Here is a 23,824-nt window from a genome sequence, read left to right on the forward strand (position 1 = left end):
TTTCTAGCTTCAAGAGTCTTGGTTCTCATATCCCATATGACTAGTTTTGGGTTTCATGGCTTGAATGAATGCATGAATTCTCACTTTTATTCTGGCATTGTCTTTATTTTTTTTTGATATCAACTTCACAAATGAAATATTAAGAGAATAAAAAAAATGCATATGTGACAAGCAAAATGTATTTAAAGAATTGATGGCTCAATCAAATAATATGGTACCATAGTCCTACAAAAAGCTAATAGTAATCCAAGCCATCCATGATGGTCTAAGGAGATCTAATTAAAGTTATTGTTCTATGAATATACTAAATGAGTGCCATTAAAATATGCTTTTTGTTCAGATCCATGTGATTCTCTTTTTGAAAAATTATTAGATAAAAATATTTATAAATATGTATGAATAACATAAAGAAAACTTGACTTGCCATTTTGAAGTGTAGCTAGATCTAAAATGAGTTCAAACTAACTCAAAATCATTTGCATTATAAGTTATAATTTTGATCATAAATATTTTATGATTACAACTTGTCCATGGTACCTTACAATCAACTAGTGCTTAAAATAATGATGGAATCAACTCATAGTTTGAACCAGGGGTTGGGCCTGATCCAGGACGGCTACTGCCAAAATGTAACCATACAACTTCATGATGTAAAGAGGAAGCATGCTTCCTATAATTTATGTGTGGAGATTGCTCTATCAAGTAGTTAAGTTGAGTGCTTGCTGAGTAAATGGGTGTAGAAAGAGAAGTAATATTTTAAAATTATATTATTTATTTAATTATTTTTGATGGTTCTGGGGGGATGAGTTTTGTAACTCAGCATTTTTTTTAAAAAATCTTCTTAATTTATGTATTTTTTTTGTTTTATTCAAAGTCAGAACTCCGTATAATTACTAAAAAATAGTTATGTTATATATTTATGCATCTGTCTCGGACCCGCATTCCGCATTCTCCCTTCACCCTCTCTATTTTCTCACGTCCTTCGGACTCGTTTGTCTTCTCCCTTTCACCCTTCTCTCCTTCCCTCGGCGAACACCCTGCTGTAACCCTAGAGATCTCCATCGGATCTTTTAGATCTTTTGCATGGGAACGTTATCCGCTCGGAGGATTCAAGAAAATCTCGGAGTCGTTCTTCCAGGGATGAGGTAAGTCCCGGATCGAATGCCGTATGTTTTCCCTGTTTCTTGGTCGTTTTGATGGTTTATGATTTGAACAGCCGCGAATCGTGGTAAGGAATTCGGTTTCTTTGCGTCGATCAGTGTAGTCGTGGTTTGATGTGATTCAGTGCGTTGGGTCAGAACGAATGTTAGGGTAATAATGTCTTAGTGTCTAATGGAAGGGAATAGGAGAGCTTGCGGATCCTGGATTTTAAACTGTTCATAATGGTAATGGCCGACCGTAGAGATATTGGAAGTTGAGTCTTCTTTCTTGGGCGATCTTATGGATGAGGGTTCTGATTTGCAAGAATCTTGAATGTTGACGGATGATAGCATGAGTTCTCTGGACGGAGTTCTTGGGATTGTCGTCTTCAGGAAGAAGAAGGTGAAAGACTGGATCTCATAACATATCACGTTTCAAGACCTATATCTTTTGAGTTGAAAAAGAAAAAGAAAAAGAACTTGGGCCGTAGTAACCAGTTGTGAGAAAACATCAAAGGTGAGTGAAAGATCAAGCTTTGATTCAGTTAGTCTAATATGCAATATAATACGATCCAGCCATTAAATCAAACAATGATAGTATACCTGGGATCTTGTATCTTAAAAATTTATTCAAAAATCAAATTCATTTATGAAATGGCCCAATGAACTATTACTCATTTGAAGATAATTGTCGTTGCAAAGGGTAAATATTTGTCAAAGATTTTCTTCTTCAGAGTGTTTTTATCATCCCATATGTTTTGCATAACCTTTTTATTGATGTTAAGATCTTGCCTTTAGTTATGTTTTATCCATCCATATGGCATTAATTTTATAGTTTAAGATACGATCAACTAAAAGTTGACAATATTTTACAACTATGTTTCACCGGAATGCCATCTATTTGATGGTTCCAAGTTCCTAGTCAAGGCAATTTTTGGTAAGAGAGGGGACTGCCTGGAGTCTTACAAAACCAGCTGGCAGGTACGAAAACTTAATTGTCTAGGGCGGATACATTCATTATTGGTCATATAGTTTAACCGGATGCAATTGAAGAACAACCTTCAAAGATCACAGTTTGATTCAAAGAATCGCCTTCATCTAAATAGAATAAGTTTGAAGCATGAAGCCAGACTGGAACAAAGATTCAAAAAATAGATAATTCACAAAGGGAAAAATCTCATGGTTCTACCAGAGTTTAATGTGAATTTTATCGAAGAATTTGTTGCACCTTGATGGTATACCATGTTTGTATTATTGCAAGGAAAGAATTGCTAAGAAGAGAGCACTTGCAACTGCATGAGAAGATAATGATGATGCTCCATATCCTCTTGTTCCCAGGTACTTTTTAGCACCCCCTCCCAATTTTTCTGAAGAAAATGTTGCAACATTTCCTAGCTTAAGAGGAACTTCTTTTCCATACTTGCCCCTATATTAGGTGATAGTTTGTCTTTCCGACTACAAAAAGCACTCAAAACCCTCTTTCAGCTCTAGATTTGTGACTTCTCCTAGCTTGAAGGTTTTGATTTGTGGGATCTCAGCCTTATCAATTGTATTCATTAATTTTTAGTTTTTTTTGACATAAGAAAAGCTTAGGCAAGTTGTGCATGCGAAAGGGCAACATAGCATTGTTTGGAATAATATTAATTGTTTCTGGGCATAATGACCTATTAATAAGGGTGGGTTACATTCATATGGTATTTTTAATATCTTTTCTAGTTTTAGGGTTGTAAAAATATAAAACATTGTTATGAGCTTGATATGATGGAGTTAAAGAGGATGAGATGTGCACATACATCAGTCTCTAAAATGATGGTTATTGTGTCAAATCAAAGGAAGCATGTGAGGTTTTTTTGCTATTTGTGTTGAATCTGTGAGAATTTGTATAACAAAAAAGGTTTCAGTCTATGACTGTACTTGCTGAAGGAGTTTGAGGTTTTGCTGCCTTAAGCTATGCAAATATTGTTGAGTTTGGAGATTTCTATACTTGAGCTCTCCTAAGGCTTTTTCAATAAAATCTAATATGTTCGATAGTTCATTGATAATTGGATTACCATTGGGCATTTTGGATGGGTGGACAATGATAACAAGTTATGATACTGATAAGTCTGCAGGTTTAGATTAGATCATGAAAGGAATATATCTGGAGTTCATTAGGTGCCTCTCCGTTGAGTAAAAAATGATTATACGAAAAAGAGTGATGGAGGTCTTCTGGTTCTTGGAGGAGTTTTTCATACATCTGGAATCACTCTTTATTATTTGAGGTATTTGATCGAAGACTATATTTATGAGATATCATGCTTCCATCTTTCTAGATTTATGGATTTTATTATGATTGTTATTTAATGTTTTAAAGTGGTTTGCATACTTGAGCACCGTGTAGCTGATGCTAAGGAGAATTTTGCCATCCATATATGTAATGGAGTACACAAAAGTTGTTGCAGCCTAAAAGCTAGTCATCATAGGTACTTCTAAAGATGCATGTCCTTTGAACATGGTCTGATAGAGGAGAGATCAAGCATGTCAATTGTAGGTTAGAACCCTAATTAGTAGCATGGGGTTAAACACCAATATTTGATCTCTTTTGATGAGTTTTTACCTTTTCCCTTTTGCTATGTTAGTCTTTTTAGGTACGCGATCTAAAGTACCATATTAATTATGAGGTCTTGCTAGATTTAAAGTGTAACAATTATTATGATTAAATTAGTAAAATATGTAAACTTTACATTGCTCATGTTTGAACATCACACAATTTTGAGTTTGGTTTGGTGTTGTAAAATACAAAATGATGAGTTGCAGCTGAAAAGTTAGTTGCAACAAGGAAACTTGAAGGTGCTAACCATGCTAGTGTTGAATATGGTCCGTCGAGAAAGGGTCAAACATGTCCAATTTGTAGGTAAGAACCCTAACATGAAAAAGGCATCCATATCCATAAAACATAACCATTGAACCTTGTCCCGGTTATTTGGGGACAGCAGACAATTAAAATAGGCATTACAAATTAATGTATAATATCTTTTAAAGTTTTTTTTTCCTTTTTTTGTGCTTCTCCTTTGTAAATCTCCTCTGGATACAGGTTGAAACTTTATATTGGTTATATATCATGTTTCCATCATCAATACCATGATATCTAAAATTTTGCCCACTGACTCCATTTAGTGAGATTTTGAAAACTATGGATGATTGGAGAAGTATCAAGGAATTAAAATTATGAGCTACTTTATGAAGTTAGGGAGAGGGTAATGAACAAAGAATATAAAACATGATGATAGTGTCATATAAGTAATTTGAATCTATGCATGAAAGCCGATAATGGAAGTCACATTCTTAGTCAAGTGACAGTAAAATATAAAGAAAAGGGAAAAATCTACATATGGTTTATGGTACCAAGAAAGGTGATTTGGTGGGCTTTAAGAAGGAAGGGTGTACATAAATTATACCTTTAAATCTCTGAGGATATGCATGTTGGAGAATCTAGAAGTTTAAGGAGTTGATATGGTACTAAGTTAGTGTACTTTCAGTCATAATAGGCTTGCCACACATATAAGCAATAAGCCCATTTCTTTTAACATTAACTATAGATGAATTTATTTCTTGTCATGAAGATGTACTACTGTACTGCGTATGCCGTTTGCAGATGAGCTAGTGTTGATTGATGAGAAAGCATTAGGTTGAATGCCAAATTGGATTTGTGGAAGAACATTTGAGGATAAGAGCTTAATAATTAGGAGAACAAAGAGTATATGGAAGCAATTTTAGTGAAAATAGAAATAGAGATGAGGCCATAATTAAGATTGATGGATGATAGATACACAAAGTGATCAGTTTTGTTATTTGTGATCTTTTATGTAAAACAATGAAGAGATAGATGAAGATATATGTAATTAAAAATTAGATCTGATTGAATGAGGTGGAGATGTGCTTTACAGTGTCATCATTGACACATACCTTGCCAAATTAAAACGAAAATTTGTAGAACAATAATAAGGCTTATAAAGTTGTATGGATCATAATGTTAGGCAGTAAAGAGGGTTTAAGACAATAAGTTGGATGCCACTAAAATGAGAATGTTAAGGGTTGTGCGGTAAAACTATGAAGGATATAGTAAAAAATATGTATATTAAAGAAGTTATAGAAGTTAGGTAGGTTAAGAATAAAGTGAAAGAGAGATTACATGTCCATGTGGATTGAGGATTCGAGGGTGCTTAAGTAAGGAGAGCTACTTTAATTTGTATTGAAGGATGTAGGAAAAGGAGGGGAAGACCTAATGTGACATAGATGGAGGTTATGAGAGAAGATATGGAAATATTTGAAATAACATCAGAGATAGTCCTAAGTAGAAAAGCTTGCCAAATGAGAATACATAAAGCCAACTCATAGAGTTGGGATGAGGCTAGACAGTTATGGTTATGGTATAATGTTTACGTCATGCTAGAGCTGCATTCTACAATAATTGTGAGAAATAAGAAAAAGAGGTAAGTTTTTCTTTTCATGTGCTTGATTTCATGCAAAAATTATGGTGGAAAGGAATTTTGGTATCCAAATGGATGGAGCGAACTTGTTGGGTTATACGTTAGAAACCTAACCATTATAAATATTTGCAGCTTCATTGTGCCATTGGTACAACAAAGAAGTTGGGCTACTTTTGGGATTTGATTACTGAATTCAAAGGTTAAAGAGTATTTTTCGTTGTTTGGCGGAAGAATTACATGTTTATAGGAATTATTCATGTCTCCTTTATTATTCATTATTTTTTGCCAAGCCCCAAAACCCACTGGTTAGATTAGGAAATCATCCAAAAAAAAAGGGATTGAATGTTGTCTTCCACTGTGTAGATTGCGAGTATATTAATCAAGAATGAGGGTGGTTTGAGGTTGAGATAAACAGTAGAAATGAATGTTGAACCTTCAGCTAAAGGGTCATTGAGGATGAGAGGTGTTTGTGATTAGGACTTTTTGAAGTCAAATGTGATTGAAGATATTGTTGTAAGTTGTAACAGAAATAAAATTCATATCTTTTGTCACCTAAACCCTTAAGCCTAGTCTCAAGTTTCCACATCCAACACTTTAACATGAATATTAATTGGTTTGATTCTTGGGGATAGGTTTGTAGGAATAAATTCTTAGATATTGGAAGGATCTGATATTTAGGCAGACACCTGCACTTGACACATGTAACTAAGTCAATGTAACATTGTTGACATCTTTCAAATTGATTTCTAAGTGCATCTTTAGATAATTTCTGTTATTCAGAAAGTGGACTTAAATGGCAGATTTGCTGTCAAACCCTTTCGTGATACAGATCTTTCTCCTCCGTAAAATATCGAAAGCTTAAAAGTGATGGGTAGAAGTTGCCCTTCCTCTAGATGTTTAACATTTATTGTTTACTCATGTCTTCCTATCCTTATCTCAATCACTTCTTAATATTGATTGATGGTCTATCGCGCCCTAGCTTGCAATTTCTTATTTAGTTTCTCAAATATGTAGGCTCAAGAGTTGTGAATAGTAGTTAGTTTTATTTTGGGTTTGTACTATTATATATTAATTTGGTTCTTGATGCAACCCCACACTTATATGCTTCTTTCTTTTCTTTTTTCCCAGGTGAATCACTTTTTTTGCCCTCTGTCTTTTTTTTTTCGAAGTGAAAAGGAATTCAGCTCAGATAACATTTTTTGCTTCACTAAGAAGATTGCCACTGTCTTGAGTCCCATCTTGAAGATAGCTACTAGTACTCCTGGAGAGATGTCAGAAGGTTTTAGATACTTTCCTTCCGTAAACAATTGATTTTTCCATCTACCATCAGGTCATTAAAAGATTGTTAAAGAGTAAAGACTCCGACCTTTATTTTTATCACGTACTTTTCTCTATTGAACTACACTTTTTCAAGTGTGGGAAGGAGATGTTTCCTTGCCAATTACAACAGATCATTAGCTCAAGATTATGTATAACCTAAAAGGAGATTGTCTTTCATTGAACTCTCATATTCTATAATTTATAGCTAGGATCTGATCGACAAGTTAACAATTACTAAATATTTGCTTTCTATAACAACATTTACTCTATGAACAGGTTTACGGTCATTGCCAGTCAATTTATAAATTACAATGAGTAAAGCTTTTGTGAGATAGAAACAACTGCTGACTATCTGTAGCTTTTGTAGGGTATAAACCATGTGGATAATATTGAATATGCTAGCCTTTCAGGCATAGTACTGAGGCTTAACTCATCTGGGACTACTGTATGTTTCTTATGGGATGCCTATATGTTTTAAAGCATTTTATCTGTATTACAAAAGGGAGGGGGATTTAAAAGGATGGACTTGGTACACGGACCTGATAAAGTGCTAGTTTTGTTATTTTTGTTGTCTTTCATAAGCTTCAAAGGAGCTCGAGGATTGGTTTAATAATACAATAATACAATTAATATAATAGCAAAATCTTCAAAGTTAGCACTCCTAGTTACAAACTAAAATTGGTTTTTGAACCATGTTGGTTTTAAATAATTTTTTCAAACTACGTTCAATAGTTGGGAGTTGGGACCTAAGCTATGCTGTTTTTTATGACGTCTCATATGAAGTGTTTTATTGGGTATGAAATCACATGTATTTTTAAAATTCAAGAATTTGTATTATACTATAAACATAAAGAAATTTTATTTACTGCACTAGGTATCTTTTTTTTTCCCCGAACTAGCTTCAATGGTTTGTTCCAAGATCATGAGATATTATTTGGCTGAATCTTTTGTTGCATGCATAACAGGTAAACTGTTGAGCTGGTCAGTTGATGCTGGTGGAAAGAAGCTTAGCTAAAAAAAAGATATCACATGTATTAGGAAGACAAAATCTATTTTAAGGAGTTAATAATGACTATTTAAATAGACAAAGAGTTCAGTTGATGGTCTGGTTGTCGGTCATCATTAATGGATCTTTTTGTTGTCTATCCTTGAGTAGCATTATCTTTTCTCATCACCCCCAATGCTATTGATTAACATATTGCAGCAGGGAACCTCCTAATTAATGCATTGCACTGCAACATATGCAGGTACCAGGACTAGTTTCCATTAGATGGCATGGAGGTGAAGGTAAGGTGCTTCCTCTGAAGAGAAGGAGTTCCAATCAACTATCTGAGTAATCTTTATTTTTTTTTTCTTGTAACATGCTGTTCAAGACCTTGCCGGCCTGTATGAACTCGGAGACTTAAGTGATATCCTGATGTTACCGCATATACACCTAATCTCGTCCTTTATATGCATTCATCTTGTTTACTCGATTTCTTTAGAGTTTAGACACTTTCTCTTGGTGAGGTGCTTGATTGACATGCTATATATTTTTTTTAATTTTGCAGGGTTTTTGCATTTGAGATGAACTACCAAATTAAGCCATTTGGTGATGTCTGGATATGATTGGATTTTGTTCATAATGCAGTTGGTGTCTACTGGCAGTCGGGCAGAAGAAGCATCAGAGACTGAGCCAATTCTGTCTCAGCCAGCCAATGCTGGCAGTTCCAAGGAGTCCCCATCTTCATGTGAAATCAGCCCTCTGGGTGTTGATGATGATGGTCAAAACATTGATGATGATGAATGTTGCAATCTTGTGAATCAAGACCTACCACAATGCCGAATTTGCCTTGATACTGGAGGTCTTTACTTATTATACTTGGTACATTAAATTTCTCATGGAAATTCTTTTTGTGATAGAGGTGCAACATTTTATCTTATGATAAATATATGCATTAGCTTTCTTTTTCCACACACAGAATATATATTCTGTGCAGTTAAACATTTCTTTCTTCATCTCCTTCCTTTTTTTCGCCATTGAGACTCCTTTTTGCTTTCAGATGATGATCTAATTGCACCCTGCCAATGTAAGGGTACACAGAAGTACGTGCATCGATCATGCCTTGATAACTGGAGATCAACCAAGGTATTGTTTAATATGTTGATCTAATATTCTTTTTTTCACTCAATATACTGCCTAGCAGTGGTTTTTCATCAAATGCTTGAGCCAGTGTGCTTCTGTTCATAAGAGATCTGCCTGCAGTAGTCTGAGATGAATCCATTGGCTAATATGTTGACTGTCTTTGTGGAAGGCAAGCTTACTATCTATTTTCTATCTTCTGTCAGGAAGGCTTTGCATTTGCACACTGTACAGAATGCAGGGCTGTTTTCATACTGCGTGCAAATGTGCCACCAGATCGGTGGTGGTTGAGACTGAAGTTTCAGCTCCTTGTTGTTAGGGATCACGCAATTATATTTGTTGTTGTGCAACTGGTAAATTTTAAAACTATATGCTGTATGGTAACAGGCTTCTAGTTATTCAACTTTACAGAATATCTAAATTTGATCCCATTAATGCAGCTTTTATTTTATATATTTAAATTAGATGTCCCTTTCCTAGGAGAAACTGACAAGGTTCTCTTGGAATCAATATGTTTATCTTTGAATTTAATAAATGTTCAAATTTTCCATTTCGTATAGCTTAGTTTCATGAGTTGCAATTTTAAGAAATAATGAAAGCCTATTACCTTTGTTTAATGTATAAGTGGGTATTCCAAGATAAGATAGTCTTTTAAGAAGTGTTTATTGTACCTTCACCAATTTACCTTACATTGTGTTGTTATATTGAATTAAAACTTTGTCTTGTATTCACTTATCCTGAAAATGTTTTAACTCGCCTGTTTGGAATGCGCTTCTCTCAAATAACTTACTGTCCATTGTAATTAATATATGACATGTGCCTATGTAATAGATGACATTTTGCTAAAAGAGGTCAATAATTCACCTAATAGTTTGGAGCAGTAAAATAGAAGGAAAAGCAACAAGAAAAAAATTTAAAGTAATTAGGAGAAGAATACATTTAGACTCTCATATTAACTATTCCTGCTTGACCTTCAAAAGACCTGCAACATAGATTTCAATTATGTTAACAAGCAAATTCTAAGCAAGTCTTAAAAATCCTAATTTTGTTGGATTATTTCTGAGCTTTCTGGGAACCTAAACTTACTCTACATTTGCTTGTTTCTGAAGCTTAAAGAACTGAACTCAATCCAAAAATGCCTAAAGTTGATGCAAGATATGACATAATCTAGAGTCCTCTTCAAAATATAGCCAATTTTAATACAATGGCATTGGCATTGCTAGAAGTATTGTTGGCAAGGTACGTTGTCTCGGTAGCGGGCCCCATACCGGTCTTATGCTATCATTATGTTAGTACGGTACAGTATGGGGCTGGTTCAGCATACCGAGTGTCAGTGCGGCCTCTGCACCATGTATTGGTACCAAAATAGTACGGTACGGTACGTCCGTACTGCGTGGTTCGGTATAGTACGACGTACTATGAATGTTGGTTCTTGATAGCTAAACTTTGAAGGATTTTCTGAGTTGCCTTTGCTGGATTATCCACTGCAATTGCTTGCAGACACTAGAAACTAGGACTCCACAAATAAGTTTCTGGTAGGTCGTTGCAAAAGTAGTTGAAGAAGAGCAGGGCTGAGTGTGCCTGGTTTAACGAACGGTTTTACTTTTTGCTGTGGAGAGTAGAGAGTGGTCTTAAAAGCTTTGTCAGGGAGCATAATGTTTGGCAAGTTTTCTACTGCATGGGACAAAGGACATTGTCCACTTAGGTGTCATGGAAGCATTTTCTTGTACTAATTCTTCTCAGACTGTTTATTCATAGAATACGTTAGTTCTTTAAAGCTTAAATTTCGATCCAGATATGACCTTTCCATTTAACTACCACTGCGGCACAGCATCTCTTCCCTGTGACACAAATCACAAATTTGATACACTGTTTACCTTTTTGCTTTTGGTTTTGTTTTATGAGTTTCTTTAAGCAAATGTTTTTGACAGGTTGTCGCTTTGTTGAGTATGCTGGTATACAGATTTTATGGCGAGGAACTGCGAGAAATGTTTGGTTATGAGGAACACCCGTATGGATTTTATATAATTGCCAGTATGTTCATATTGTCAACTTCTACTTGATGTAATGCAGTTGCATTTTATTTTAGACAAAAAAATATCTAGTTAGTTATTTTGCAGTTTTCAATTTCTAGAGTAATGCAAATCTTTATTATGCAATTGACAAAAACTTCCATCTCCTTAGCTGAATGAAAGTTGTGTCAGTCCAATTGCATTCAATTTAGTATCTCCATATATGTAATGCTTCATTTTTGGGATCTAATTCTGATCTGTGCATCATGTTGAAACTCATTCCTTTGATAATATTTAATTGAAGATTTCAAACTAGGATCAGTTGCACTGAGGGTCTTCAGATCACTTAACCGTCTAGTTATGCTTCTTCTTACTTTTTGTTCAGTTTTCCAGTGAAGTTAGTGGATGCGGAAATGTTATCTCAATTGGTCAAGGAATATGAAGTTGATTGAATATGGTTCTTGAAATTTGTTTAACAGATGAGGAATTATTATAGCATGCCCATTGTAATCAAAGCTGTTAAGCTCCAAGAAGATAATGGATGCAAAGCTATCCTGTAATCAAATTGCAAAAAGTTATTTATTTTTTATGTGATAAAATTTTTCTTAAAGAATATTTCAGTTCATAAGGTACATGAAGATCACATTTTTGGTTGAATCTTAATTGCCAGAATCCAGAGCAGGTGCGCGAGTGTATACAGGTGCAGGTGCAAGGAAGCAGACATTTTAGAAAAAGTCCTAGCAGTGCTAAGGAAGCAGGCGCCGGTTTAATATTCCAGGAAGATGCTGAAGTGGGTGCATTACACTAGATTGAAAATCCTGGCTACCAAGAGTAAGATAGACTCTATTTGGGCAGTCCTTCCATCTGATTTAGGAAAACTTAATTTAGGAGACAAAAACATCATAGAAGGGAAAATGATGTTTACCATATATCCATATACTAGTACCATGCAACCAAATATGTGTCTTCTAAGACTTCACAGCTAGGCAATGCCCTTCTCTTCCTTGGATGCTCCCTATGTGAATGGGTTGCTTTATAGATATCACATCCCTTTCTTCTAATACTACTGCTTCTGTAATAATTTTTGAAGGGTGAATCTCTTCTCCTCTTAAGTAGGTCTGTCCCTTATGGCAAGTCCATGGTACGCTTTGGTTTTCAAGTAGGCAGTTCTCACAACTTCGGAGTCATGTTAAGCCTCTAGTCCACCATAATATATGGACTGAAGTAAATTCCATAGCTCATCAGGAGATTATATTGGTTTTGCTTCAAATCAAATCCTGAAACTAAACCCTCTGAAAAAAGTGAGACACATCGAACATATCACATCTTGATGAGAACAGTAGTTGTATTAGTAATTGGCACACAAAATTGAAAGTCCCAATAGGATGGGGGGCATCCCGATTGTCCCGTCCTGTTCTTATGAGAAAATGGGAACGCAACAGGGTCGGGACTCTGAAACCCATCTATATAGGGGAGAAGAAGAAAGAGGAAAGAGAAAGGAAGAAAAGATGAAGAAAAGGAAAAAGTGAAAGGAAAGGAGAAGAAAAATGAAAGCAAGAAAGTGAGTGAGAAGAAAAAGAAAGAAAGGAAAGAGAAAGAAGAAGAAAAAGAAAAAAACAAATAAAGGAACAGATGAAAACAAGAAAGAAAAAGGAAAGAAAGGAATGTAGAAGAAAAAGAAAGAAAGGAAGGAAAGAAAGAAAGAATAAAAGGAAAGAAAGAAAGGAAAGAAGAAGGGGAGAGAGATGGAGGATATCTATCAGGATGCATCACCGGGACCGCCACTAGGTTGGGGTGGGACAGCGGGGCGTCCCATTCAATGGAGAAATTAGGACATCCTCATTCCATGGGATTTAAATCCTTGTTGGCATATTGGATGCAACTAATTCAATAGAAGGACTAATTAATGGAGGTTGTTAACTAATTCACAAATATGCATCAGAAGCAATGAATGTGACTGATTCAAGAGGAAGAGTATTTGATTGAAGGTGGTGATTTTGTCATTTGATGATTACATCTTTTTGAATGCCATTGACTGATTCTAGTGCATGGAGTAGTTGACAGATAGTTGGAAAAATCCTAAGGAATAGTTGTTTTTGTTTCTATAAGTTATTTTCTTTGGTTACATGGGTTGATAAGTTAGCTCCTTTTTTTCTGAACTACATATGTAACCCTTATTTTTTCTGATGATTGATTTTTATTTGTCTCTCTGGAATCTAATTTAGAGATAATAAAATTAGGTGCACTTTGTATAGGGAGTGGTTCATTGGGAAGGTTTTAAATTCAGTCCACGAGCTTCGTGGTGACAGTGTCACTCCTCTAAGACTTTACCCAGGAGTTTGAGTTATATATTGTAATTGTGGGTGAATTGCTACTTTCGACCATGTAGGGAGGGGCTGCAAGAGTGTCTTTGGTGGTTCAGGGTGCCTGACCAAGCCAGGCCATGGTCATTTTAAGCACAAACTTGGGTCTGGCCTGAATCTTTATTAGGCTTCAAAATGTAATTTAATTTGTCTGTCATGAATGTTAACATGATAGAAGTGCACCAAAACCATTTCAAAATTATATTTCATGGAGAATTCATGTAATGAGATCATACTGTTTGATTGGGTGGGTGGGTATTGGGTGGGGGGCGATGGAGTAAGTCAGCATAAATATGAATGAAAAAGATGTATTTTCTGATTACTTTATTAATGCTTCATAAATCATCATCATCATCTTGTTATTGCCATCATCTTTACTAGGGGAACATTGACATAATACTGCAAGGGTATTTTGTTGAAGCACATATTTATCTTTGGTAAATGAAAGAGACATGCCAGAAAGATAGTAAAGTAGGTGATGTGAAAAGAAATAAATCAGTGTTGACATTGGTAGACCTGCACAAGGAATTGATCTTAATCATAACTTATGCCTGATTAGTCATAACCCTTCACAGTTATGAATGATTAACTTAGAAAGCTAGTATTGTTAAAGTAGCCATTTGAAAAGAAATAAATCAGTATTGACTTTGGTAGACCCGCACAAAGAATTGATCTTAAATCAAAACTAATGCTTGATAGCTCTTCACAGTTACGAATGGTTATTAATGTCCTCTTATGCTTTAGGATCTGTTTGGTGGACATGCAACCAGCTTATCCATGTAATATCTTCCTTGAGTGGGAAGGTAACTTAAAATGAGGTGGGAGGATGAAAAGTCTGAGGAATTGAGAAAATCTGTAAAGTTTGTAGTCCCAGTATCCTTAGGATACCAAAAGATCATCGTTATGTGGGTCCTGGTGTCTTAAAGAACTGAGAATTGGAGAACAGTAATATCTGGCAATTCCTCAGATTCTCTTTTCCTTCCCTTGCTTTAGTCTTCAAATCTCATATGTGAAAACAAATAGGGTGATCGATTGTCCAAACAGGCCCATACTTCTTCACTGCATTAAGATAGTCGTATCCTGGATCCATACTTGAATTGCTTTCTCATTCATTAATTGGCTCTGATGTCTTTTTTATACCATGCAGTATTAGCTGTTATTCTGGTGGGCTTGCTGTACGGATTCTTCATTGCCATAATATGCGGACAGAGGATCAATGAACGCCATTATCATATTCTAGCAAAACAAGAACTGACAAAGGTTCAGTATGACTGTACTACTAGTTTAGATGTATGAGCTTGTCTGGATCTATCTCCTTCCTGAACTGGAGATGTCTTTCATTTTTCACAAGTGACAGAAATCTGGTTAAATTCTTGTGCATATTTCTGACCACACATATAGATGGGTAAGACTTGGTGGTGGTGTTTAAATGGTAACCTTAGTTCTCTAGATTCTTGCTATCTGACAAACTGCGTAATATGATTTGAACACTTAGAAGTGTAGCCAGCATTTTTTATTTTTTTTTAAATCTTTGTATACATTTTTACCCTACATTACTCATGTACTCAAGCAATCTTCAAGCACTGGTTTCATAAGGTCTGAGAGATATTAAATTTGGCTTTTCACTCACCTGTCTGGTAGCCCAAAGTCAATAAATCACTGGGGCTTAAATGAAGTGTGCACATGAAGAGAAGATAGAATAGTTTCCCTGGTACATTCCTAGTGTTTGCAGCACGAGCACGTTATGTTCCCTTCAATTATTACATGTAGCCAAGTCTTGTAGACATCAGTCTAGTCAGAAATCAGACCAACCTGAAGCTCTGATTTTCTTTTAGCTTGGTAAAGTTCTGATTTTCTTTGGGAGCAATTCCATGTCCATATATAATCTCAAAACTTCTCTTACAAACTCTCCGCATTTTGGAAAGAAACATTTCCGCCGACCTGGGGCGGTGGGAGGGGGGTGGGGGCGTCACTTTCCAAAATGAAAGAGTTTTGTGTTTGTATTCACAAAGCTGTTCATCATGCCATTCTTTTTTCCTTTGCATATTTGTTTTGGCAACAACAATTTTGTTCTTTTTGTTTAGAGCTTTTTGGAATGTCAGTTCATGTTTGATGATATACATAAGATTAATTTATCTAACAGAAGTATAATGCCAGGAATATGTGGTGGAAAGTAGAGACGAAAATAAGAATTTTCCGGAGCTTGAGCCCGCTCATGTTAAGGAGTTGAGAATGCTGGGACTTTACTGAGCTGGATTATGAGCATGAACTACTATCAGGTTCTCTGGTAAGCAGTTGGTTTTGCAAAATGACCTTTCTTACAAATACATCACATGATAAAGGCCAGTATATATAGATGCGTACATAGATACATGCATGCACGCAGGCATATATTGTATGCAAGTGTACTTGTGTGTACATAAACATGTTTTTCAAGTCAATGTAGTTGGTCTCTTGTGACTACCTTGATTTTAAGTTCAGATGCTCAGATATGAATCTTTCCATTTTTCTTACTGTAAGGAGAAAATTTTGTTATGAGTTATTAAATCAGTTTCTACCAACTCCCACCAGGCTAGGCCTCACTGACCTTTGTTGATCTTTGTTAGTGCATGACCTTGACAATCTCAATCAATTCTGTCCTATTTGGGGCCAGCCTGAAGCCTCTTCATTGATTATCAAGGGGTAAAACATTTTTTCAGTTTTTGAAAACTCTATGCAGCAGACGACACTCAAGTGAATGTGGGCATTCAGGTAGGTAACTTTGTGGATTGTGTTAAAGATTATTGAGAAAATTTTTTAGAAGTTACAAACAAATAAAGAGGACTAGTAAATTGGAAATACATTAAGAAAACATAGGAAGAAAATGGTGCATTGTTATTTATCTGAGAACCTAATTTTGTCATATCAAGAAGTAAAATTTCATTATTTCATGTAAGAAAACTTGCCCTTCAATTCAAGTTTATGTAACAAGCAACTCTGCCAAATAATAACAATCAATTAATCGATAGAGTTTGAAATAAACAGTTAGTTAAGAATTACTATAACTTGTAACCAAAGTGCTGGAAAGCAATCAAGAAGGCATGGGGTTCATAGTTTGCCTCTGGCTCAACAAATAGCATAAACCTGCCTCAAAAAATAGTCCTTTCCAAGGCTGGCCGTATGCTGGGGATCGCTTAGGCATTTGGGCCCCGAGTGGGGCAGCTGAGGAGATCTCTAAACCTAGGCAGGCACATATGCAGCCTAAGCGGCTGTTTCTAAAACAATGATGCTAGATCACAATTCCTTTCAGAATGGTAACAGAGAAACAGTTGTTTGGGGTATGTTGACTTGTAATTGAAGAGCATTATCAGCTTGCTGTGTATCAGTCCAACAATGGACTTTGAGAACTCCCATTGCTATGTTTGCTATGCTGATAGAGGATCTTAGCTAGATTTTTTTTCTAGGGAAAAGAAAATTGTGCTTTGTCCCTATCAAGTACTGGGACTCAAGGCTGCATTCACTCCCATAACGAGCTTGACTTTAATTTTATCAAGTTTGACTTCATAAGCATTTCAGCAGAATCTTGTCATGCATTTCTTCAAAGATTAATCCTTGGTTTGACTCTTATAATTTTCTCCAGTTACCTAGTGAAATCTACCTTGTAGATACCAGATGATCGACCACAGCACAAGCCAAATCAACTACAACATAATTGGAGTCTGGAGACAACTGCTACGAAGAAAGATGTAATTACAAAACATATGGAGATGGTTTTTGATTTTTTTCCCCCACTTACAAGGCCAACCTTGCAACTTCTCTCTCCTTTTCATATATATATAAACTATTTTGCATATAAAAATGTTTATGCACATTAATGTGCTGCAAATGTTGAGCTGTCTCGTTCCATGAAATGTTGACATGGAAAAGTCACAAGCATTTTATGATGTTACCCTGTACTTAATAAAGGATTCTAATTTACAAACTGTAGCATTTGACATATAGTTATGTTGTATAACTGATACAAAAAGGTTAGATTAACGAAGAATTACAATTTATTGTCAACGTGTACATGCTTGTGTTGTTGATCAGCCTAATAAAGCTTGGCAGACCAAGTATACTCTCCTGGTTTGTGTTTCCGCATCCTATTCTCGCTCTGCCAGTGTTCGGACATCCTATGAGCCAGGAGTTGCAATCGTTATAAATTTTATCGTGTGTTGAAATATGCGTTCGGGTTAAATCCACAAGTGGCTCGAGTCCCTTGGCCAGGCCCAAGCGGCTCCAATTCCAGGAAAAACAAGGCACTCCAGTATTGGCCTCTTAGGTCAAAAAGGCTGATTAACGCTTGAAATCTAATACACCCGTGAATACTTTTTTTATTAAAAAAAACCCGAAATAAGCTCGCCCAGGTATGAGCCTGAATTTTATTAACTCCCATCCTAATCAGGCATGGGCCCAACCGGGTCAATCAACGGATGTCCTGCACGTGATTCTGAATATACGGGGAGATGGAAGGCAGTCCTCATCGCTATCAACAACGGTAAGATAGTCACGAACTCGACGCAAACGCCTTGCAAGATGGAAGCCACGGAAGCAAGTACCGAGGTAGGTTCAAGAGAAAAAGTGTTCAAGATGACAACGTTGGCGCGTTAAGCTAATGTTTGATCGCAAGGCAAACATCATAGGATCGATTTATCTAAATCTGAATTGCTTTGATACAAAGAGGAACACATTCCTCAGAAGGACCAGGCTCTACAATTCCAGTTTGTTATTTTTTTTACCCCGATCCTCATGCAATGAGCTAGGGAGCTGCGAAGATGGGGGAAACCCTAACTCATAACAATATAAGGTCGCACATCATGAAATCAGAGATACATTATAATACTATTTTTTCTTTTTTTGGTAACTATGATACTAAATATTTTTAAAACTACAGTAACATCACAAGAAGCTTAGCAGGGACGCATTGATGGTCTGTACTTCCAGGTTCACTCAACCAGCTCCACCTCTACTTACATCACTCCCACAGTTGTTTATCTACAATGCATCCAAGCCTGCACATGAAAACAGAAAACGTCAAATAATAGGCATCACTAATAATGAGTACCAGAAATCAGCAAACCCACTTGACCTCAAAAAATTCGATCTGTCTCAACATTAATAAAAAAATTGCAACCCATTGTCTGCAAACATGCCGAGGTAGGCATGAACATTCTGACATGCATGCTCAGGTCAGCTATTGCTATTGTTGGAGCAAGACTAATAAAAGTTTGAAAGGACATAATCTATAACAGGATCCTACGGAGTTTTGTTTACCCCGATTTCAACTTTGCTGGGTACAGAGCATCACTCTTCGTCATCAGACTGTGCTGTGGCCTTCTTCGGTTTCCTTTTCACACGGCGTGAAGAAGTACCTGCAGTCAAAACGCCAGGTTCCCAAAATAATCTGATCAGTAAATCTTATAATGCATTAGTATCATGCTAGCTTCATCTCATTGCATGATCTGCATTAACGCATCCAGAACCACAAAGGAAGCTTCTCAACCCATGTTAGTAATTACCTTACACGGCGAGGCAGCAAAAAAAGCTATCAAATTGAATTCATTCCACAAAAAAACTTGCAAGAGCCATTTTACAGTATGCTAGCCCCACAAGTAACATCGGGAAAAAAAAAGTCTGAAGATTGGTTAAGAAGTCCTGACAATATTGACAAAAGTTGACATAAAATACAGGAAAAATTGCAATAAATAATGAGAAAGTCTTTGCTTATCACAACCAAAATTTGTCAAACTATCAGGATCTACTATCCAAGCAATATAGCCCTGCATAAAGAGGTGAAAGTGATCAATTGATAAAATACATCATCTCTAAATCGTATTTATTTTGGATCAGCCTTTTGTTATAGTCTCACATTGACTAACAAAAGGGGCGCCATATGGGTTTATTATCCTATAATCTTCTCTGCTTTATGAAAGAGTTGCACAGCACATACTTTAGTAACAAAAGAGGAAATATGGTATATTCAACACTTCATTAGTGCAGTCTTTTTCTTAGGCGCATAAAGATTACTGAAGATGGAGATAAACAAATTCAGCAGAATCCATGTTACAAGCCTGTCTTTGCCAACAATGACATGAGTTTATCTTGACCAGTATCAGCTAAGCCATATAGAAACCAGCAAATTATGTAGCACAAACAATGCTTCTTGTGGGCACCATGACCCACAACATTCTTATCCCCGAGAAGAACTAGACGAGAAGACCCAAAACTTTTTGTTTGTAAAGTCACCTGATCTGAAGCACAATTCATGAAATAAATTTTAAAATCGGCGACCAATCAAACTGACGTTCCTCTCACTATTATTGAATCATATACAGTTAGTTCATAGCCACCATAGGCTTCTCCCATAAAAAATGTCATCATCTATCCTTGCCAAAACTTTGCAAATGCAGGCATCTTTCCATTTTTGAAGGCTTTGATTAGGGTTTTAAATACCGGTGGGATAGCAAGTGTCCTACCATCAACCATCCCGAGTGTTGGGACAAGATAAGCCGCGAAGTGGATGGGGAAGGGACGAGACATCCACCATTCCCAGCATTGGTACATGGGGCGTTTTGTTCCAAGGGAAAACAGGAATGTCCCTGTCCCCATGATATTTAACACTTTGATTTTGTTAGTCATCCTTGTATTTATGTTTCCTCCCTAAGATCTATTCAGACAAACTACAAATTCTCTCAGGTCCTAACACCAAGTAAGGACAAAAGAGAACTAGCCAAGTAAATTAGATGAGACAAAAAGATACAATATCTCGGAACATCCGTTATACAGAATGGCTAACTTGTACAACAAGAAGCCATCTAATATTCATCAACACTAGCTCATATATTAGTCCCTCATAAATCAATAAAAGTACATCATTAACATTGTTATGCTGATGTCTTCTAGCTTTTCTCTAATAAGATAGTATGGCAGGAACTCAGAAAATTCATTATAAGATTTTAAATTCAAATGACTAGCAGATATGTCCATAATTTTAAAATTGTATTAAATCATTCTCCAAGAAGGGGAAAAATCCTACTTGCTTGTCAACCAGAACTTGCATTATTTTGCTGATTATAGTTACAGAGCAACTTTCTGTTTATGGCAACCTTATTCTTAGCCGACAAGCTTTGTCCCCGTATATTTCAAAATAACCCTATAAGTCTTTCTCTAGTCTATTTCCAGTAAGACTTACATGGTTATAACTGACAACTTTTCAACTCTTTCACAAGTCTTCCATCCATGTTGATAATTCTACTGCACTTTCATATAGGAAAAAACAGTGAACTTCAAATCAGCATGACCTAGAGAATTCAGAAATCACAAATTTGATAAAAGATCAAATCTTCAATTTAGCTATTTACGAGCTGAAAACAAAGTGGACCTTGGGTTAGTTTGCCGTTAATTTACAATTTAAATCAAATGCAACTGACAACAACAGGCCTGACAGACAACAACAATCCAAGATAATTTTTCAACAGAAGCTATTACAAAAATTAGAATGTTGAGAATCTATAAACGAACCCACAAAATAAACAATGTTTTACATGATCAACGTACTGGAAAATAATATTGCAAACTCTTGCTATTAATGAGGAAAAGATCATGAGCAAGCTGCACCACAAAAATTCATATAACCAGCACAAAATAATCCCTTTAAGCATAAATATGGCCAATGAAAAAATGAACAGACCATGTTAAATTTCAAAATCAGCATGGGCGATTTCAGATGCCTCATTACAAAAAAATGATTCTACAAGGGGTTTGAATTTCAGCAAGTTTATTTTCTTTCACTTCAAGGAGTTCAAAAAAGCAGGAGATGTTTCCTTATGTTTCACTATTTTTTCTTGATCCAAAGAGAATCTACATTAGTCAAACTAGAGCAAAGAAACTTAAAACAAGAAACTTTGAAGAAGGCAAATTCAGCGGTAACAATTGATCACTTCGATCAAATCACGAGGTAACTGAAGGGTAAGGCATTCTTGAAGCTACAAATGGAATAAAAAGGCAAAGACTATGATGAAGAACAAGAGTTTTAGAATTACAATGGTGTGGTTTCATTTAAGGCTCACCATTAGAGTAAATTTCAACTCAAGCAACTGATAGAAAATTTAGGAGAGAACTGGAAGGACCTAAACATGGACTTCTATTATTAAGGAAGAAGATTATGGTACTTGGGAGTGGCATGAAACAAAACCACATATAGTACAATCAAACAATGAACAAGAAATGTATTTCGGAGCAAAGGAAAAACTACACTTATGAATTGAAATTCCAAAGCAATAGGTCCTCAAAAATTTAAACACATACAATCTCACTATCATTTCTGTAGCAGTATCCCTTGATATCAAAGGTATCAAAGAGGTGAGCCTTCCTTGATTCGCTATATGTGGATGGTAAGATGCTGGTAATGACCAAGTTGCAAAGAAGAAATTCTAGCAGATTGCACATAGTGCAGCTTCAACTTGAGAAAATAGAGTATGCAACAGGAACCAGGGAATGATTCTTCTACTACTTCCTTTTAATTTGGTGTATGTGAGAGTTTCTGTTACACGATCAACTTAGTGTAGTACATAGCAACCAGAAGAATGTGTGTGCCTGCGTGTTGTTGATCAACTTAATGTAGTGCTATACCAACCAGAAGAATGTATATAGTTGCATATTAAAGTGATTCAAGTTTTTCTTTTCTTTTAGTTTCTTTCTTTTCTTTTCTTTTTTTCTTTTTTTTTGTTGGGTGTTTGTTGGGGGGGGGGGGGGGGGGGGGGGGTCAGAATCTATCTAGCTATCATGAGATGATGCTGTATTTCCCTAATCTAACGGAGAGGAGAAAAGTAGATCAAAAACTATGACTTGTAAGCATGAGAACATAAATTGACAGAATTAAGATTTGAGGGGAGAAAATCCTCCCTGAAACATGTATGCGAAGAATCAGATGAAACACTAATACTCCCAGATTATAAACAACCAAAAGATTAAAGTAAAGAAAACCCACAAGATGGATATGTTCTTTCGACATTATATTAATGGATAAGAAATTTAATGCGTCAAGAATTTTCCATAAACAGAGCAGATGAAATCAGAGGGAGCAGCTGGAGGACAGTAGACGATCCGGTTACCTTCCAGGAAGTGGGATGACGACGGCCACCCTCGGTTCGTCATGAAGGAGAGGGTCTCCTCCTCCGTCCACGGATTGGAGAGCTTCTCGATGAGCTCGGCTACTCGGTGGGCCTGCTTCCGCGGCGGGACCCAGTAGGAGGCGCCCGGGATGAAGGGGAGCCAATCGGGGGCGGATCGACGGATGATGATGCTGTGGATGGCGTCTTCGAAGCGGCGGACGCCGATGACCTCGATCTCGACCTCGCCCTCGCTGGGCTCGGCGGCCTCGAGGTCCCTCTCCGCGCGGTGGGAGCGGGCGCGGAGGCTGACGAAGCAGGCGGCGGACAGCGGGAGAAGCGGGGATCGGGCGGCGGAGAGGTGGGACGGATGACCTCTGATTAGGGTTTGGGAGAGGATTCGAGCCATCGGAAGAAGACGAGAAGAGACAAGGTAGAGATGGGGAGGACAGAGATTAGGCCGGAAGAAAGAGGATAGAGTTATATATATATATAAGAGAGCGGTGCTGGTGCCACGGCGTCGTCGGGAAGTCGGTTCGAGGAAGCGGAATCGTGCACGGAGGTGTCGAGACCAGCAAGTCAGTAGCCTCGATAACGTTGAGGGGCCTTTGGTAACCCCAACACGGTCACCACGGTAATCTAAGATTTCGATGACTCGAATGCTGGAATGATTTAATATTCAGTGATCTAAGATTAATATGTTTGATAAGTCATGATTCAGTAATAAAAAATAAAATAAATAAAAATAATATATTAAATATTTTTATTATATAAATATAAAATATAATAATATATTTTTACTATAATTTAAAATTATTCTTCAATAATAATATGATTAGTAAATTTTTTGGCTAAATTGAGGGATATTTTTGTCTTTAACTTCCAATCTAGGATCACAATTTCCGACCTCAAGGACGGATATTCCATCATCGGGTTGGGCGGTGGATTGAGGAGTGAAGGTGATTTAGGATTACCGCCACGTAGGATCACCGTGGTGCAACCAAACGCGGTAATCTCATCACCTCCACTCACATCATCCTTGATCATGAGACGATCACCCCATACCAAACGTCCCTGAAACATTACGGCGCTGTAACATTTTTTTTTTCTTTTTGAAATGGATAATTCATACAATTTTTTTTTTAGCGCCAATACATGTTCAATGCCAGAGGGCTCTAGACAGCTCACCATCCTCAACTGATAAGATGCCACTGGAATGACTAGCCACATATAAAGCTACTCAGTCTGTAGCTTTATTTGGCTCTTTAAAT

At 36.5% G+C, this 23,824-nt stretch overlaps 2 protein-coding genes across 15 annotated transcripts; one reads left to right on the forward strand and one right to left on the reverse strand.

Annotated features, from left to right (window-relative positions):
- Positions 1 to 940: 940 nt before the first annotated feature.
- Positions 941 to 17,403, forward strand: LOC103713093 (uncharacterized). Of its 14 annotated transcripts, none has more exons than XM_008799868.6 (10): positions 941 to 1,145; positions 6,737 to 6,887; positions 8,176 to 8,215; positions 8,479 to 8,772; positions 8,971 to 9,056; positions 9,257 to 9,403; positions 10,982 to 11,084; positions 14,573 to 14,685; positions 15,583 to 15,712; positions 17,045 to 17,403. In XM_008799868.6, the coding sequence occupies exons 4-9, from the start codon at positions 8,523 to 8,525 to the stop codon at positions 15,673 to 15,675; spliced, it is 792 nt and encodes a 263-aa protein (XP_008798090.3). In that variant the 5' UTR covers positions 941 to 1,145; positions 6,737 to 6,887; positions 8,176 to 8,215; positions 8,479 to 8,522; the 3' UTR covers positions 15,676 to 15,712; positions 17,045 to 17,403. The 14 variants fall into 14 exon arrangements, with proteins under 14 accessions (XP_008798090.3, XP_088564462.2, XP_088564456.2 ...); XM_088708336.2 differs by having other exon boundaries at positions 8,559 to 8,772; positions 17,070 to 17,403; XM_088708330.2 differs by having other exon boundaries at positions 8,559 to 8,772; positions 14,573 to 14,715; positions 17,045 to 17,184.
- Positions 17,404 to 18,092: 689 nt separating this feature from the next.
- On the reverse strand, positions 18,093 to 23,107 carry LOC103713092 (uncharacterized). Its single transcript, XM_008799867.6, has 3 exons — positions 22,557 to 23,107; positions 18,718 to 18,815; positions 18,093 to 18,455 (listed from the first exon to the last, which is right to left on the reverse strand). Exons 1-2 carry the CDS (start codon positions 22,960 to 22,962, stop codon positions 18,748 to 18,750), a joined length of 474 nt encoding a protein of 157 aa, XP_008798089.1. The 5' UTR covers positions 22,963 to 23,107; the 3' UTR covers positions 18,093 to 18,455; positions 18,718 to 18,747.
- Positions 23,108 to 23,824: the final 717 nt, after the last annotated feature.

This window comes from Phoenix dactylifera, chromosome 12 (genome assembly GCF_051530095.1).
Source record: "Phoenix dactylifera cultivar Ajwa chromosome 12, Ajwa_hap1_PhDact_Kaust_v1.1, whole genome shotgun sequence".
NCBI lineage: Eukaryota > Viridiplantae > Streptophyta > Magnoliopsida > Arecales > Arecaceae > Phoenix > Phoenix dactylifera.

Excerpts from the sequence above, each read along its gene's own strand:
- LOC103713093 (XM_089926697.1), top strand. The coding sequence starts at position 8,523 with ATGTCTGGATATGATTGGATTTTGTTCATAATGCAGTTGGTGTCTACT. Across the intron at positions 8,773-8,970 it reads AATTTGCCTTGATACTGGAG|ATGATGATCTAATTGCACCC; the intron begins GTCTTTACTTAT and ends TTTTGCTTTCAG. Across the intron at positions 9,404-10,981 it reads TATTTGTTGTTGTGCAACTG|GTTGTCGCTTTGTTGAGTAT; the intron begins GTAAATTTTAAA and ends TGTTTTTGACAG.
- LOC103713092 (XM_008799867.6), bottom strand. The coding sequence starts at position 22,962 with ATGGCTCGAATCCTCTCCCAAACCCTAATCAGAGGTCATCCGTCCCAC. Across the intron at positions 18,816-22,556 it reads GTCATCCCACTTCCTGGAAG|GTACTTCTTCACGCCGTGTG; the intron begins GTAACCGGATCG and ends TTTTGACTGCAG.